General features: G+C 40.1%; 1 protein-coding gene across 6 annotated transcripts in view; it reads left to right on the top strand.

The window, feature by feature from the left end:
- FBXW11 (F-box and WD repeat domain containing 11) overlaps positions 1-18888 on the top strand; it is a 109128-nt gene that overhangs the window by 52063 nt on the left and 38177 nt on the right. For 4 of the 6 annotated variants that reach the window (XM_019635958.1, XM_019635961.1, XM_019635960.1 and 1 more), the window contains 2 exons: positions 13739-13801; positions 16862-17087. In XM_019635958.1, coding sequence (XP_019491503.1) covers positions 13739-13801; positions 16862-17087 — 289 coding nt within the window. The remainder of the gene's footprint in view (positions 1-13738; positions 13802-16861; positions 17088-18888) is intronic. The other 2 variants (XM_019635959.1, XM_019635964.1) reach the window with 1 other exon arrangement.

Below are 18888 nucleotides of genomic sequence, written 5' to 3'. Positions count from 1 at the left end.
GTCATGGGACGTGGAGTATAGTGTGGGAGTGGAGTCAAGGGATTTGTAATAGATATGTATGATATTGGGGGGAAGTGGGGCGGCGGATTGGGGGAGGGGGGTTGTCACTTGGCGGGGTAAAAAGTATAACTATTGCACTGTGTTGTACAGCTGAAACTAATTCTAAAAAATGTGTATTTCATAATAAAAAATAATTTAAAAAAAAGTTATCCATGGATTTTCACCTGGTCAGCACCCTTAACTACCTGCATTATTCAAGGGTCGACTGTAATTTTATATGCTTTCTTTTACTTTTTATGTGCTTTGTACATTTATTCAGGATGAGTAAATGTTTCTCTATTGCTAACAATTTCTCATAACAAAATTTGAAAGTACTGTACAATGTATTTCATGAATATTTCATAGTTATTTTCTGAATGCTTAGAATCTTCATTTTGAATTATTAAAAGACTAATCACGTCTTTGTGCATAAACCTTTGCCTCCATTTTGAATTACTCAGGATATATTTTTAGGAGATAAACTGTATATATCTTGTTGAATTGTTTCTTTTCCAGAGGGTTTGCATCTCCTTGTACCCTCACTAGGATTGAACCGTTATCATTTTGAAAAAGTTTAACAGGTCTTTCCTACGTGATTTAGTAGTATTTTCTAAATTCACAAGCCTCTTGACAAATGGCAGCTCTCCCGTCAGAGCAATTTGAGTATATGTTGAATCAGCTAAGGCATGGCCTACTAAAAGATCTCACACTACTGGACATGCTTGGCCAAGAAAAAAAACTCCAGAGGCATTTCAAACACATAACAACTGTGCCAGCCTAGGCCTTGCTATCGGACTGCCTGGGTGCTGTGACTAGAGTTCAAAATTGAGATTGTTCAGTTAGAATGAGGTTATTCAGAAAATACCGAAGAAATCATAGAATCACTCATATCGTGTACCTATTTACTGACGACCGACTGTGCCATGCACTCCGCTATGGCCTGGTAATACCAAGAACCAACAGCCAACCTTCATAGGTAGATTGCATGTAAAGACTCTTGACAGTGCTGTAAGGAACCTTCTTTCTACCCCATCCCTTTTGAAAACCAGGAGTCACTTACTGGAGTCCTTGTAAAATCTCTTCTTAAAAGGATGCTCCTTAGTTATTTAATTTGGAGTAAAAGGCAAATAAATGTTAAATCCTTCATCTTTAAGACAACAGGAAATGAAAAATTATGCGTTAGAGTAATGGTAGTTGGAAGAAATTATCACCTAATTAATTACAAAGAAAATACTTCGCCAAAAGAAACATTGCCCAGGGGAATCTGGCAGAGTTCACAGTAAAAGGGGTGATGATGAACCCCTAATTGTCAACTAGTAGTGAATGGCTTGGGGAAGGAAGACACATGAACCTGTAGTCTCCTCAGTACTAGTTCGAAGGTGTTTGTTAAGATCTCTGACAGTGGTGGTGAAAAACACACAAAAGGTTTTAGCACATTTTCTTTCCCCTTGGGATATGATCCTGCAATTTGAAGTGTTGGGTATTAATGCGAAGCAGCCATTGAAAGATTGAAAGATTGCTTTTTATTTATTTTGAGACAATCTCAAGCTTAGTTGTAAGTACAATACAATAGTTTCCCAAACTATTTGAATTTAAAGCTGGTTGAATACTTCTTTCCTACAAAGGAGGATGTTTTACATAATCGTAATATGAGAATCAAATCATAGTAAATGAACATTGATACATTACTGCCATCCAGTCCTCAGCCTCTGTTCAGTTTCATCAAAGGTCCCAGGAATGTCCTTTAGAGCAAAGGTGTCAGTTCAGAATGATGCATTGCCTTGACTTGTCATACTTCTTTAGTTTCTTTCAATCTGGAACAGTTTCTCTGAGTCTTTGCCGGACTTTCGTGACCTAGACGCTTTTGAAGACTACAGAGTAATTATTTTGTGGTATGTCTGTCACTTTGGGTCTGTCTGTTGTTTCCGTATGATTAGGTTTAGGTTATATATCTTCTATAGGAATATCGCAAAAGTAATGCTGTGTTCTCGTCTCATCACCAGTGGTGATCACTTTGATTCCTTGAGTTAGGCTGTGTCTGGCAGCTTTCTTTACTGTAAAGTTATGTTTTTTCTCTTCGTAATTAAGTTTTCATGGAGAGAGGTACTTTGAAACGGTATAAATGATCTCTTTTCATTAGAATTTCATTGTATTCATTTATTTCAGTATACACTTTTGGTTCCCTATTTTATTCAGTGAGATATAGTCTATTATTATCATTTATTTTTATGGTCAAAGGTTGTCCAGGGAGTGGGGGGGTCCCTTTCAAGCTGGCTCCTGTATTTTGATCTGTCCTCATAATTCTTTTTTTTTTTAAAGATTTTTATTGGGGAATTGGGGGGATGGGAACAGTGCTGGGGAATTGGGGGAAGGGAAACAGACAAGTTGCTGTCATTTTGTTCTTCAGTCTAGTTGTGGAGGACGTTGATTCACTGGCCCAAGTTGGCACCATCATTGCGCTCTTCCTGGGCGAGGCATATCAGTCGCCGGCTTCTGGACGGCTGCTCACTGTGGCTGCTGGCCGTTCACACTGGCTGCTGGCTACACACGGTAGCCCATGGCAACCCACTGCAGCAGGGGCTGCAGCCTCCGGCGTCGCCGGCAACTCACGGCAGCCCAGCTCCAGGTTGAGCTGTTGTTCAGCATCTTAGCTGTGGAGGGCAGTGTCACTGGCCCTCATATGTGGGATCCGAACCGGGGCCCTCTGGCGTCCCAAGCCAGTTCTTAACCATCGCGCCACTCGGCAGGCCCCCTCATAATTCTTTAAGCACTTCCTTACTTTCTGCTGCAACAAAAGTGTTCCAGGCTCATCTTGTATGTCTGTATATTCAGCCTTAATCCATCAAATGCCCAAGGGGCCTTGATTCTTGTAGTGAAGAATGGTATTTAGATCTGGGTGGTAGGTGTGCTTAGTATGCTATGGGGATGTCGTTGCTTCCCAGCCCTTTAGCCAACCACGTTTGGTAACGTCTGTATGGTTTTGTCTCTATTTTACCTCCTTTTCTATTCATTAAACACCAAGTGTTCACAATGATGTTGCCATTCTAGCCTTCTGTAAGGTAACCCTTTTCATGTTTATAATTCCCTTTTTATATTCTCTTTTGCATTTTGCTTTTTCTTCACCTAAAAATGTACCCTGAAAATTACTCTGTATCAGTCCACAGAGGCGGCCTTCCTTATTTCTGATTCAGGCTAAGTGGTACTCCATTGTGTTGCTGCGCTTTAGTTTAGTAAGCCAGCATCTTATGTATGAGCATGAAGGTTGTTTCCAGTTTTGTTTGTTTTTGCTTTTGTTTTTAATTACAAACAGTGCTCTAGTGAATAACCTTGTGTATATGTATTTTCATATTATTATTTAATTACAGTGTATCTTCAGGGAAAATTCCTAGAAGTGGGGTTACTGGATCAAAAGGTAAATGCAGGATTAGAGGTAATGCCAGGTCGAAACGTAAAACTGCTTACGTAGTTTAGTTAGATATTGCCAAATTCTCCTCCCAGAGTGCCTATTTCATCATTGTTTCATTGACTGGATGTGTTGTCATACTTCTGACTATTTGCCCCTGTTTGGTGAGAAATGTGTAGCTTTAATTTGCATCTCTAGTCATAAGCCTGAAAATCTTTAAGTGTCATTTTTATATCTGTTAAAAAATCTGTTTATTTCTTTTTCTCATCTTCCTATTGGGATTTTGGTAATTTTTATCCCCCTGAATTTAGAAACTTTTAAGTGTATAAGTAAGTCCTTTTATCTGTGACATATGTTGCAAATATTTTTTTCCCCAGTTTTTCACTTATCTTCTGACTTTGTTCATATTTTTAAAAATATTGCTATGTAAAAGTTTAAAATTTTTATCTAGCTAAATTTTACTCTTTTATTACATCTGAATTTTGACTCATAAATAACCTTTCCCTACACCCAGGTTTTAAAGAAATTCACACATGTCTTTTTCCAGTACATATGGTTTCACGCTTTAAATTTCTGATCTGTTTGCAGTCTATTCATATATATTGTGTTCAGTATGGATCTCATTTTATCTTTTTCCAAAGGGCTATTTGTCCCAGCATTTCTTATTAAAAAGTTCCCCAGTGATTTGAGATGCCACTTTTATCGTGTACTAAATTTCCGTATGTAGTTGGGTCTATTTCTGGACATTCTATTCCATTAGACCCTGGTTTGGCAAACTGGCCTGCTGGCCAAACCCAGCTCTATTTTTGTAAATAACGTTATATTGTAGGACAGCCACACTCATCATTTACATATCGTCTGTGGCTGCTTTTGTGCTCTACAACACAAGGGTTGAGTAGTTGTGACAGAAACTGTGAGGCTTCCACAAGCTTCATATATTTACCCTCTGACTCTGGAATAAAGCTGGATGACTCCTACACTGAGATAATTGTGTATTCATATGCCATAAAAGTCCCTCACTTTTAATTAGACTGTCTGCAGTGTTATTTTAATGTCTTGTAGGGTTTAAATGCTCCCCATCTCCTTGTAGCCTTCCTTTTTCTGTGTTTTTTCCTGAGTATTTTTACAAGTTTGTTTTTCCATATGAACTTGAGCATCAACTTGACTGTTTCGGTTTCCATAAAGAGCTTTTTGTGTGATTGTTGGGCATGTGTTAAACTTATAAATTAGGGTGAACTGTCATCTTTATGATGATGAGTTGTCTTACTGAAGAATAAGTTATGAAGAAAAGAATAAAGAAACTTATCAAAGAACTAATCCACAAAAATACATCAAACCAACATTTTCACAAGGGAATTCTACCAGATTTTCAAATGACATACAGACGAAGCTTCATAAATTGTTCTATAGCATTGAGTTTGAAAGGAAACTTTTAATTGTATTTTATAGGAATTATTTCTAGTTTTATTATCTTTTAATCAGAGACTATTCTTTCATTTTTCTCCTTTTGTGGAGCTTATTATTTCTTTGTGACTTAATATATAGCCAGTTTTTATAAAATTTTCACGTGTGCTTGAAAAGCAGGTTTAACTAGTCTCTGTTAATGGTGTAAAATTTGAGAGCTCTAAGATTTTCCAGCCTTCTTAATTATATTTATTCTCCTGAACTTTATATTTTTGTCCTCTTGATCTATCTTATTGGGAGTAGTGTGTGTTAGTATATTTTTAATCCATATCTCTTTGCATGCATATCTTTTAGTTTCTTTTCATGATATGTTTTTTTTTGCTTTTATTTTTAAAATTTCTTTTTAAAATTAGGCTTATATTTTTGTTCTATTGATTACCTTTTACTTATAATTTTTAAAATGCCTCAAAATCTTGGTTTCTTATTTAATGTTTTATGAACAAGTTTATCAATCTTGGATGGTATTCTTTAGCTCCCTCCTGTTGCTTATACAATAATCAGTTTATTTCTTTCCTCTTCCTGTCTGTACCTTTCTTCCGATTCTTAAGTTGCATTATTTCTACTTTGTCAGAATATATGACATAGTCTTTTACCCTCATCTTCATCTTCACTTTATTCTTCAGCCTGTAGTTAATTATTTTTAACATTTACCATTAATCTTTGTGCTAGAGTTTTCCAAGTCGTCTCTTGGTCACTTAAGAAGGGCTCATAAATACAAAATGCCCTGACCCGTTACTTATTTAAAATTATTTTTTGTTGCCTTTGGATATAAAATTGTTGCTTTATACTTTTTTTGCTACAAAGTTTGGAAAATGCTGTTCCACTGATGCCTTGCTTGGTATATTGTTTTTAAGTAGTTTGATGCCAGTCTTACTAATATTCTTTCTCTTGTAAGATTTTTCAATTAAAAAATTACTTGGGACTGGAGAGTGTGAGAAATTTTTTTCTTTAAAGTCTAATAATTTTCCCAGGATACCTCTCGGAGTTTAATGCTGTGGGCCAATTTTTGTTAGTACCTGGAGACCTTTTTAACATGCAGTTCAGATTTTCTCTTATTTCTGGAAAGTTTTCTTGGATTACAGTTTTAAAAAGTACAGCTTTATTGAGATATAATTTACATGTACAATTTACCCATTTGAAGTATATCACTCATTGATTTTCAGTGTATTCACAGAGTTGTACAACCATTACTACAATCAATTGTCATCACCCCAAAATGAAACCCTCTTAGCTGCCACTGCCCATTTCCTCTCATTCAGTCCTTGGTAACCCCTTAGATTACAGTTTTAAATGTTATTTCTGTGTCTTTTCTTTGTGGCTGTGCTCGCATGCACATTACAGTTTTAAATGTTATTTCTGTATCTTTTCTTTGTGGTTGCACTCGTGTGAACTCATCTTTAGAAACTCCAATTATGTGTAGGTTGGATCTTCTCTTTCATGTCAACTACTTTATCTCTGTTCCATTTTGCTTCTTTATCTCATTTTCATTCTCTTAGGTTATTTTCCTGGTTTTTATCAATGCGTCATTTTTTATTTTTTTGCTTTAAAATTTTTTTTTATTAGTTTCTGGTGTACATTGTTTAGTTTCAGGTGTACAAAACAATGTAATAGTTAGACATTTCACCCTTCACTAAGTGACAACCCCCCTCCCTGCATCTGTTGCTCCTCTGACATCATATATAGCTGTTAAAATTTCATTGACTATTCCCTATACTATACTCCATGTCCTGTGTCTCCCTCTCTCTCTCTCTCTCTCTCTCTCTCTCTCTCTCTATATATATATATATATATATATATATATATATATATATATATAAAATTATACTTGACATACAGTATTATTCAGCTTCAGGTGTACAGTGCAGTGGTCAACTCATTACATGTTTTATTTGAATTTCTCATTCTTGAGCATTGTAACTTTCATTTGTTATGATCTTGTTTTTATTTCTTTCCTAAGTCTTGTTTCATTTCTTTCTGCTTTGGTACATTTCTGCTCTTAAGTTTTGAATATTCGATTCAAGGCATTTAAAAAATATCACTGAATGCTTGTTTGGGCATATTTAATTCAGTTTGGAGTAACTCTTTTCGATTAGACTCCATGAGAGCAGTATGCCATAATGCACTAAGGCATACACGGTATACAGTAAGTTCACTTCTCTCATACATAACTAGAGCAGTAATAGTATTTACATACTGTCCTTAAGAAAATAGCACTGAAATCACTCTCAATAGGTCGTCTTATCTTGCAGCGCCTCAGTTAAGAAAGGCTGATTTGAGCTGTTGTTTTGGTTTTCTTCTTGTTTTTCTCCCCCCCCCCTTCTTTTGTTCTTTTATGTGTGGGAGTTTCATTAACTGAATTTTCTCCTTTTTCTTTTTTTTTTTTTTCTGGTATAGGTGAAAATTGCTTATGTCACTATGTGTTTTGGAGAGGGCAGGACTGCAAGTTTGAGTGGAATTAGATAAATTAGAAGAAAATTTACTACATTATAACAACCACACAGCAGCAAAGCAAGTTTAATCAAACTCCCATTAGATTTTCAATCTGTTACTTTTTATTTTTATTATAGTGTAGAAAGAAAACAACTGGTTTGTTCCTCTGTTTTAGAATTCGTGTGGAGGGAGGAGAAGGTTTCTGATGAAGCTGTTGTTTAGTGGTGGCCACAGTCATTGTATTAAAAAGTCACGTGTGCATAGATGTGTTCATGGCTTTCTTCCTTCTGAGCTGGGGGATTAGTATGAGAGCTAGGGATTGCTTTTTTGGACAAGCTCATCTCTTCTTTTTCCAAATGAATGCCAGTGATCTCATTTTCCCTAGCAATGTGTTGGTAAGATTTAGGTTAAAGGGAAAAGAATTTTAGGCTAGATTAGGAGGCTTGGTGGAATTAACAATAACAAAACAAAGGTGTTTGGTTTGCCTCTGCCAGTCATTATTCTGTGTGCTTACCTTTGGAATTTATGGCAAGTTGTAATTGGCAAACTAGATTTAGACTTTTCTGCTTGGCCTGATCTTAAACATATAATAATCTTTCTGGTTTCTAACTGTATTGGAGATTTCTCCTGTGTCCTAGGATGCTCTATCAGTTTTTTTAAATTGTCCATGGAAAATCAAATGGTTTGTTTGGTCTGCTTGATCTGTCAAATATGGAAAGGTGTTTTAAATTTTTTTTTTTGTATTTTTTTCCTTGATGTACTTTGTGGTGTGTTTTTTTTTTTCCCCAGTACATAAAAGCACACATTATCCTCTTTTAGAGATTTTTCCAAAACCTTTTAGGCTGTCCAATAGTTTGATTTGAATATTGCTCTCCTTGCTTAGATAATGACTTGTTTTCCTTTTAATTTGAATTTTCCTGTTATGTTTTTGAGCATTCCTTTTAGCTTTTTTTGTGTGATTTGTCTTGTGCTTATCACTGTGGGCGGGGAATTCCCAGATTCAATTTCATTTCATTAAAAAATGCTGGTTGCAGCCCATTAAGTTGATTTCGTAGGCTACAATCAGCACTTGGAAAACACCTGGGATGTATTTTTCTGTATGGAAAGTACATTGAGTTGTGCATCGGACTGGCCCAGATTTGAGTGTCACGTCTCTCATTTACTAACTGAATGACTTTTAATCAGTTTTACTTATGTCTCTCATCCTCAGTTTCTTCTGTAAATTTGGAATCTCTACTTTTATATATTTTTTCTGAAGATTAAAAGACACTGTATGAAACAGTCCTAATACACTGACTCAATTAAGTTAGCTAATAGCATTTTGCATTATATATGTCATACATAATGTCTTAAGTCCAAAAATTTAAAAATGCCAGAAAAAAATGGCAGACTATCCCCATGTTTTCTAGATCCTTTGTAGGTTTTGTTTTTTTCCCCTCCCTCTCAGGAGTAAAGATGCTTTTTATATTTTATGAAAAGCTTACATTTATATACATTTCTCATCATGAAACTCAATACAGAATTTGTAGCATTTTTAAAGTAGGAGTTGATTCCTCTTATATAACTCTTAAAGTATGGAATTTTCTAAATGAGATATAGTCAGTGTCAGTTGGTGGCACCTACTGGCAGAGGTATATCATGCCTAGAGCCTGTTGTGCCTACACGTGGGCTAACCCCACACAGCAGTCTGGGAAGGATCATGGGGAATAGGAAAAGTATATGCTGTATTGACCCAAAGTGGGCATTGCCTGTCTCCCGGAAGGAGGAAGGAATTATGCCATGCTATGGCCCTAGTCCAGTGATTGCCAATATGTGCTGAGGAATTAAGAGATACTATTATAAAAGAAGGATGTCCATATCCAACAAACTTGGGAAAGCCAAGTTCAGTTAACTTAACATGATTTTTAAATTACTAGACGTTGCAGAGCCTTTACTATCTTAATGAAATGTAAACGGGGGGTGGGGAGAGCACTCATGCAGCACACAGCATTTGTCATACTTAATTGTACGCTGTGACCCTTTTTTCTCTGAGCATCTCGTGTTACCTGGAATACACTTTGGAAATGATCCTCTGATCAGTGCAGCTGCAGAGAAGCATTTTCCTTTTGGCATCTTCTGAAGGCTTTATAAGAAGGCATTAGTCCCCATGGCATTTGCGAGCTCTGAGATAACCGCATACTGGACAGAGTCTGTTGTGAGGGTATCAGTGCAGTTTCCTTCCATAGGATGTGCCATAGTAGTGATTGAAAACCAGATACACATAAAAATTACCTGGAGACCTTTAAGGAAAGGAAACAACAAAACACGTGTGTCTAGACCCCACCCACTCTGGTCCACATTTGGTCAGCTCACGCGTTGCTATCTTACTGTGCTCGGGATACCTTTGAGAATCTAACGAAGGCTCTGATTTTCCTTCTGGAGGCAGGTGTACACAATGACTTCTCTGCTCGTGACTTTGTGATATTTGTAGCCTCATCCACACCCCAAACCCATGGATCTCTAGTAAAGAACCCCTGAGTTAAGTTTTCCCAAACACGAATTTAAGGGCAAGCAGGACCTACTCCATAATCTAGGTATCTGTGTACTCCATGAATTGCTTGGCCGTGGTGAGATTAGACTGTGTTGGAAGAAACTGCACACCGTCACAGTGGCCCAAGAAAGAAGCCCAGAGAGGAAGAAGACCAGGTGTGAGGTGGTGGTGATTTAGGAAACCTGCCCAGGAAGGCAAGTCCAGGCAGTGACACCCTTTCAGCTGGGGCTTTTAAGGGATGGGGGCAGTTTTGGGCCCCTGCAGCATTGGTCAATCTGGAGATGATTTTGGTTGTCATCATTAGGGCGGGGGAGGGGGATGCTACGAGTAGGTAGTGGCCTGTGATGCTGCCACACATCCTGCAGTGCACATGACAGGGCCCTCCCCGCCCAAACAAAGAATTGCCTGGGTCCAGCCAGTGTCAGGAGTACCAAAGTTGATCTGCCCTCGAGTCTAGCTGCTGCTTCCTAGATTGTATCTTTCATGGGTAGTCGTATCAGAATAAGAAGGTTTGCATTTTTATTTACATGTGACGCTTCTTGGTAGACGTAGGAGGAAAGAGATGATGATGAGAAGGATAGGAAGTGAATAAGCCAGGTTAGTATTTCAGAGAACTTGACTTTCCCAGAAGTGTTGCAGGCTTAAAGAGGATTTCAGCTCTCAGAGTGGCTTACCACATGGTTTCAGAGTTTGGATGTAGGAAACCACCTTCCTTTTCCCTTGGAAGGCTCACTGCTTTGTCTTACCTTGCTCTTCAAAGAACCTGTGCCCTTTTGTCTGTTACACCTCTAAGGAATAAATGCCAAAGTGATTTTTAAAATGGTGGCTCCTGTAAGGGAGTTTTTGATTCTTGCCATCCCTCCTTATTCCCCATGTAGCAGCCTGGGAAAGATGATGGGGACTAGAAAAGGTATATATTTTATTTACCAAAAGGGGGCATTTCCTTTGTCTCCCAGAAGTATTTGTCTGGTGAAGTGTGAGGAGGAAGAGATTACGCCCTGCTATTGCCATGGCTCAGTGTTTGCCAATATGTGAAGTGTTAAGAGATGTTATTATAAAAGGGGGATGTTCATAGTAACCAACATGAGAAAGCTAGGTTCAACTAACTTAACATGAATTTTAATATATATATATATATATATATATATATAGTAATTTTATTGGGGAACAGCCGTCGTCATTGGTTACACATCGCTTTCAAGCTACAATGGCATAGTTGACTCTTTTAGGGAGGGCGCAGCTCACAGTGGCCCATGAGGGGATCCAACTGGCAACCTTGGTGCTATGAGCACCGCACTCTAACCAACTGAGCTAACCAGTCACCCCTTAACATGATTTTTAAATTATGAGACATTACAGAGCCTTTACTGTCTTAATGAAATGGATGTGATATGTGTATATGTGTGTGTGAGAGAAAGGGGAGGGGGGAGAGAGAGAGAGAACGTGCACACAGTACACAGCATCTGTTGTACTTACGTAGACTGGGGGACCTTTCTCTGAGCATTTCGTGTCACCTGGAATACACTTTGGAAATGATCCTCTGATTGTTGCAGCTGGAAAGCAGCATTTTCCCTTAGGCGTCTCCTGAAGGCTTTATAAGTTGAAAAAATATATGATGAGGCGCTTTTCCAGCCCCCACAGGACTTCATTAAATACAATTTTATTGAATTGTATATCTTGATCAACTTTTATCAAGCCTTAAGAAAATAGTTGCTTAAGAAAATAGAAACAATCAGAGGGGTTGTTTCCTTTTCAACTATATAAACACCATTTCTCTGTTTTGGAATGAGTGAAAGGAAGAATTAAATTTTCTTACTGCAAAGACTATTGTTTCTTGTGTAGTCTGCAGGGACGTCTGACTTTTTTTGTTTCCTCCCTGAGTGAGGAAAGTATTAAGGCAGCTTAAGTAAGAACAGCTCTCATGTATTCAGGCTCTTATATTTCAAAAGTTTTTAGTTGACAACACTGTACATAGGTACGTCCCTTGTACATTTCCTGGGGTGCCTGGAGACATGAGGGCGGGCACTTATCTCTCATCTAGCTTCCATGTTACATGCTCAACTCTTCATGTGTCCAGCCATTGTTTCTCTGGCCACCCTCCTTAGAACCTAGGACATTGTGATGTTGTAAGGATGGCCTTGTAATACCAGACAGACTCCGGAAATGGTGTACTGAGTCATTATTCCCGCGTTATTCATTCCCCTAACGAAACCTGCCAGCTTTATTAATCTAAGTCCCTCCAGATAGCAGCAAAAGGAAAACTACATGGAGACAGAAATACTACGTGTTTCCCTAGTCTCCATTCCCGTCTCATTCAGGATCCTTTATAGCTGCCATACCCGTTCTAGACCTACCTGTTTTGGACACTTGGTCACACTATCCCGCCAGCTTGTGGTTGGTCCTCGGACTGGGGCCCATCTCTCCTGCCCCCTCTCCCATTGCAGACCTTGGTGCTGTGGGGCATATAGAATTTTATTGAGGAAGCCAGTGGCTTTTCTGTGTTGGCGACCATCTGGAGCCATTCTGTCAAAGTGTGAGGTTAGAAAAGCTTGAGAAGGCACCACACGGGGGAAAGCAGCGTCTTCCAAGCAGGGCGTGAACAGACTTTGAATCCGTTACCTACCAAGCCCTGTGCTGGGTAGTCGCAGCGCAGTCCCAACAACTCTGTGTGTGTACATGGGTAGCACAGCTTGCTGAGGGTCACACACACACTGAGCGAGCCACCAAAGCAGGGTCCCACCTTCTCTCGTTGGTTTCTTTGGCTTTCCTACTGCATCATACCCCGTTCCTGGTGTTCAGTGCTGATTCTCCTGCCTTACCTACATTGGTGTTTTCAAACAAACTGTTTGGAAATACTGTATGGGTCCACACATTTTGTGACTTGAAGAGCAAGCATAAAGGAAAAATGGGGCAAATCTAAGAGATAAGCTTGTCCCCTCCAGGCGGTAAACAGGATCTCGGTAAACAGATCTCCAGGATCCTTTTGAACAATACTATGGGACAAATGTTGTAGTTTAAATCTTGTACCCCAGTCTTCTAATTTTGTTTAGATTTAGGAAGGAATCTTAGGGGGACTGAGTTGTTCTGCCTTCCTCAGCACAACTCTCCCACTTCCCCTTCTCATTAAGTTTCCATTTAGCTATTAGGTAGGAGCTTCAAAAGGGAAAATCCAATCATGTGTAATCTCCAGTTAATGGGCATCTATTGAGCGACTAGGTCACCAGAAAGAATAATTACACAGCCCCTCTTTGTGGAGTAAACAAAATCGAAAGCTAATGAAGACCTCAGGCAAGCCAGGTTGTTACTGGCTAGCAGGACCAGCCTCTTCAGGGAAAGGCTGGGGCACCCACCGAGCTTGCTAGGGGGCATTGCAAAGCCATTCCAGAAACACAAGGCCATCCAGGAAGGAAAGAGAAAGGCTTGTGGGCGGGGGGCGCCTCCAGGGCTTTGTCAGTTCTAATTGCTGATGGCTGGGCTGGACTACTGAATAGCAGACATTCTAGTAAATGTTTTGTGCAATCAGGAACTTAGTGGGTCTCTGGGGCTTCTTGCCACAAGTAAAATAATAACAGTGATGACTGAGGCAGAGCCTCAGCCCCACTCCTATAATTTAGTCTGTTTTTTAAGTCTGCCCAACCTTCCTATAAGTAAGACCTTATGCTTACTTTGGTCCAGGCATTAACTGTATTGATTTATGAAAGATGATGAGCACAGCCCCCTTGACCCAAAGGGCACCTGTTAGCCACAAGCAAGTAGCTCTTGGGTTTGCATTGGTACATTCTAGTTTGGGTCTTCAAAATTATATTTTGGTGTAGTTATTTAGGATTTGCAAAACTCGGCTTAATTCAAATAACCTGTTTTTCCCCCCTTAGAACACTTCAGTTATGGAGGATCAAAATGAAGATGAGTCCCCAAAGAAAAATACTCTTTGGCAGGTAGGAATGACCGCGCCCAGATGAGACAGCAGTTGACTTACTGTAGATAAGATGCTCCCTCAGCTCATGACCTCATTGAAAACAAGAGCCGCGCAGTTTTGGTTGTGCGGGTGTGCAATTTTGCTAGCTTCAGAATTCACACTAATTTATCCTCTGTTCCTTAGGGAAGTGTCATTATGAATAGTAAAGATTTTGGAGTTTTCACAGTAAAGATTCTGAAGTGACTGTAGCCTAACGTGTTCTGTCTCTGGTCACTGTCTAAGCCAGAGATGCACACTGCACCGATGCTGTCCTTGCTCACCGGAACGGCACCATCCCACACACCACGCGAGCAGTGGGGTCTGCTCTCCCGCCCCTGCCCTTCCTCATTTCCTGGGCCTTTGTCCTTCCCTTTTAAACTCACTTTCCTTCTTTCCTGGCTCTTAGTTTGCCCGATTTCCTCCCAATTCCCCAGTTTGTTTGGTTTTTTTTGGGGGGGGGGGAAGCATGTGACATTTCATGATTTGGTGTTTTTATCAACCATTATGGTATAGATAATGTTTCCCTTCATGAAGACACAAAGGCAGAACAAATCTAAATCGGAAGAGAATGTTTTTTTAAAAAATTCTCTAGATTCATTTGATTTGAAATGAAAGGGTACATTAGTTGGCAAGAATGAAGTATCCCCAAAAATTTAAAATGAAATGAAACAAAGCAAAGTGATGCCAGGAAGGTCTCTGGGCCACGTGGGTGGTTAGAAGTGGAAGTGGAAATCGTGCTGGAGAAGTGTGCCCGCTGGTTTGGAGACTGCGCACCCTGACTTCCGATCCTTCCTCACGTTTGAGGCTTGCAGTGGGATTCTCCTCAGTTACTAGTGATGTTTTCAGTTCAAGTGGTCGTTCACATGTTGGTTTCAGGTTTTCTCTCATCTGGCTTTCAGTCAAGTAGTTAATGATAGACCAGGGCTCTAGGGAGCTAGGGGGTTAGGAACCTTTCTGTAAGGGAAATAATAGCCCTTCTGCTTATCAAATAAGATAATGGGTATGGAAGTATTTTGTAAATGAGAGAGCAGTACACAAATGCAAGTTGTTACCATCATGATATTTAACCTGTTAGGAAAGCAATGATTTTGGCAAGTTATTATGAAAAAAGTATAGTCAGAACCGGGGGGGAAAGAGAACATATATAGTTTTGTGTCTCTAGATTAGGCACTTTTAACGTTTTCATACACGTACTTTTATTCTGTCCTGGCGTGGTTCCCGCGCACAAATGATTGCGATTATGCTGTGTAAAATTCGGCTTCTTGCCTTTTGTTCCTTGTTATTTCATAAAATATTCTCTTGTTATTAAAATCTTACTTTATAAACCTAATTTTGATGACATTATGGTACTTTGGGAAGATGTACTACAATTTGCTTTAACCAGTTGCCTATAATTGGGCAATTATTTCTCATTTTTCTCTGTTACAAACATGGTAGACATCCTCCTGCTTACGAGTAACAAAGATGCTCCTTATACTAGTTGATATTCACCACAGCAGAGTTTTCACTTCATCTCACTGTTTTTGAATGTTGACTTTTGGGTCTGAATGTCTTAACTAAAAGCAACGTCAAAATTCCTGTTCAATGCTGCCCTCTGGTGGCACCCGCTGTCAGTGAGTGCTCCCTCATCCACATTACAAGGAAAAACCATTCCAAGACAAGGAAGTGGTTAAGATAAATGAGATGGGAAAGCAATGCCTTCCGACTTTATACCCCTAAATGTGGACGTAAGAACTTGCCTCAGACAGGAAAGGTTTATAAGATTTTATCAAGGAAATCCAAGCCCTCCTTTGGATATTGACAAAGGCTGTCTTCTTTCAATTAGGGAACACACTGATAATTAAAGCTCTTGGTTCTTTCTATGTAAGACTTCCGAGAGAAGCTCCTAGTGGAATTATGGATACTTGTAATGCAGCTCTTCAGTTTCCAAAACTTTTATATGTTCTTCCTTCTGGTATTCCACATGAAAGGGGCTGCCAGAGGAGTGATGGGCAGATAGCTTGGCCAATGTTTGCCAGAAGCGTTGTGGTTACTTTTGTTTTTAAACACTTAGGCTACTGAGCCTAGTAGTTGTGGCTTCAGCCTAGGGATTCAGGTTTTATTTTTGGGTGCCCTTGTCCCAATGCAGTGTGTGTAGTTTCAATTTTTAACAAACATACTGATTTTGTACAAGGACCATGCAGATTTGGTGAGAAAAGCACAGTTAGTGTAGAGTCTGTGGGACATCCATGAACCAGCCGCATAAGACGTAGAACTTTTCAGGCACACGTGGCCCACCTTGGGTCACTTTCTGAGTAGGTGATCCAAAGGAGGGAGTGAAAGTCTAACGCCTGCTGCCAGCAGTTTAGTGGCCCTTGAAACAATATGGAAATCGGAACTGCTGGGTAAAATGAAGCTTTTTAGATTCAGTTACCTTCAGGTTTCTCCAGTGGATAAACCAGTGGTTTTCAAAGTCAGGCCCCTAACGTGTACTCTCTGGACCAGCAGCTGCCGCAGCCCCTGGGAACTTGTTAGAAACACACATTCTCGGGCTCTATTCCAGACCAACAGAGTGGGAAGGTCTGAGGCAGACCCGGCAATCTGTGTGTCAAGAACTCCTCTTGTTATTCTCATATACACACAAGTGAGAACCACTGGCAGAGACGAATATAGCATTCACTTTCAACTTTGAGGAAGTAAAACGATTAATGGCCACTTTGCCAAGCTGAGCAGTTTTTCTAAGATGGTTTTCTCTAACATTTGTTATCTGATGACAGCATGGTTTGGGAATAAGCATTGGAGAATGATGCTTAAGACACCATTCAGTTTTAGAAATAGCTCTACTTCACCCTCTACTTCGGAGACTAATTCGAGGACACGGGCCCTGGATACGTTTAAAATGAGCTCCTGAATGAATGAATAAAGGAATAAATGGTAAAGGCTTTAGGGTAAAACTGGCATTTTAAGATTAAATACACAGGGTGAAAAATGTTTCTAATGAAATACCAATTAAATGCCTTTTCCTCGTGGAGCTCATCATTTGTTTGTTTTTCTAAACTAGATAAGTAATGGAACGTCATCTGTGATCGTCTCCAGAAAGAGGCCATCGGAAGGAAACTATCAAAAAGAAAAAGACTTGTGTATTAAATACTTCGACCAGTGGTCCGAGTCCGATCAAGTGGAGTTTGTGGAGCACCTCATTTCCCGAATGTGTCACTACCAGCATGGACATATCAACTCATACCTGAAGCCCATGTTGCAGCGGGACTTCATTACTGCTTTACCAGGTAACTCCTCGTCTTCCCAGAGGCTGAGCAGTGGAAGAATGCCCGGCTCTGGGGCCTGGGCGGAGCTGGCGGTGTCTGTGAAAGGAGGGAGGGAGTGCAGGGTGACGGCACTTCTTTGGGGCCCACGCTGTATTTTAACGTGGCACTGGGAGACGAGTTCTAGTTTAGCGCCCGTCTAGGAAATGGAGGCAGCTTCTGTGATGAGTGGTGTGGCCCGATGGGCAGCAGCATGTTTCATGTCATGTGTTCAATGAGTTCATGCTATGCTGTTTATTTTGATGTAGTCTGTGTATAGTCTGCATTTTGCCTTTATAAGTAATTTAATTTTTAACATGGGCCAATTTTTCCTATAGTGTTTCTGCTTGGGAAGTGCCCCAAAGTTTAGGGTGTTCGTTTGTATCTGCAGTGACACCAGGGAATGGCAGAAACATATCAGGAACACTGATAGCATGTCTTTATTACATTTCTCAAAACTTATTCTCCATCCTCTCCCTTACCATCCTCTCTCGCGCGCGCGTGTGCACACACACTCCGGTTAGGTTTACTTTGATTTTTTTTTTTCAATAGACTATTTTTTAGAATAGTTTTAGGTTCCAAGCAACATGGAAAGGAAAATACAACATCCCCGACCCCCTCCCCAGCCTTCCCCATTGTCAATATCCCATCCCTGAGGGGTACATTTGTTATAATACACGGACCTACATTGCCACGTCCTTATCACCCAGTGTCCATGCTTTACATTAGGGTTTACTCTTGGTGTTGTAATTGTGTGGGTTTGACAGATGTACTCGTGTCATGCTATGTATCTACCCTTCCAGTGCCACACAGACGACTTGCACTGCCTGGCACACCCTCTGTGCTCTGCCTATTCGTCCCCCTTGGATTTTTGATCACTCATTAACTCGTTTCTCTCTTCAGTTTCTCCCTCCGTCTCTTCTCTCTCTGTCTCCTTTTCTTTTTTAAATTTTAATTTATATTTGGCTACATAAATTAGAGAGATGTCGTTCCTGAAGAGAATGCTAGCCAGAACATTTTCCACCATGGTCATTGTAGTCTACAGATTATAACGGCCAGGCCAGGGCGGGCCGAGAAACAGCCAGGGGAACACCAGTGCCCTTGCCACCAGCCCTGCCCCTGTCAGAGCTTCTGGGTGGCTCCTCAAAGAGTCGCTCCTCCTCAGCCTGTCTGTGGTTTGTGGTGCATCAGGACCCCAAGTTCTGAGTATTTGCACAGCTCAAGGACCGGGCCTCGGGTCTCAGGCCTGACACCCATGGCTGCAGGGGGACAGGCCAGCTCCTGATTTCTTACCCTCTCCTAAAATTTGTAAGTTTACTTTCTGCAGTGGGAGTACTTAAGGATATTTGAGAGTTAGCTTAGAAAATTATGACGACTGTTGTGCCTATGCTGAAATGTAGCGCTGTTGGCCTCATTGCATCCGTTAGTATTTCTAGAAAATCAAATAGGAAGCCTGTCTTTCTAGATCACAGTATTTAATAGCTGGAAGGGATCTTAGCCATCACGTAGTCCTTTCTCAGCGTGCAGACCAGGAAACCGTGGATCAGGGAAATTGGGTGAAACGCCCAAGGTCAAACCTGTTGGCTATTGTGGTGGCTGTGCAGGTGGTTCCAAAGTCAGTGCAAAGGCTGAAAACCTTTATAGTGAAATTACTCTGGACAAGCCCTTAAACTGGCCATAAGTATAGAATGCATGGTGTACAACCCAGTTCAGTAATGTTGACTTTTACATAGAAGAAAGGGAGAGAGAGAGGAGAGAAAGATACACGTAAAATTGTGTGAGGGGG

The sequence above is a fragment of the Hipposideros armiger genome, unplaced genomic scaffold, assembly GCF_001890085.2.
Source record: "Hipposideros armiger isolate ML-2016 unplaced genomic scaffold, ASM189008v1 scaffold_25, whole genome shotgun sequence".
NCBI classification, from domain to species: Eukaryota; Metazoa; Chordata; class Mammalia; order Chiroptera; family Hipposideridae; genus Hipposideros; species Hipposideros armiger.
The sequence above is the reverse complement of the archived record's forward strand: the minus strand, read 5'-3'. Positions and strand labels throughout refer to the sequence as shown.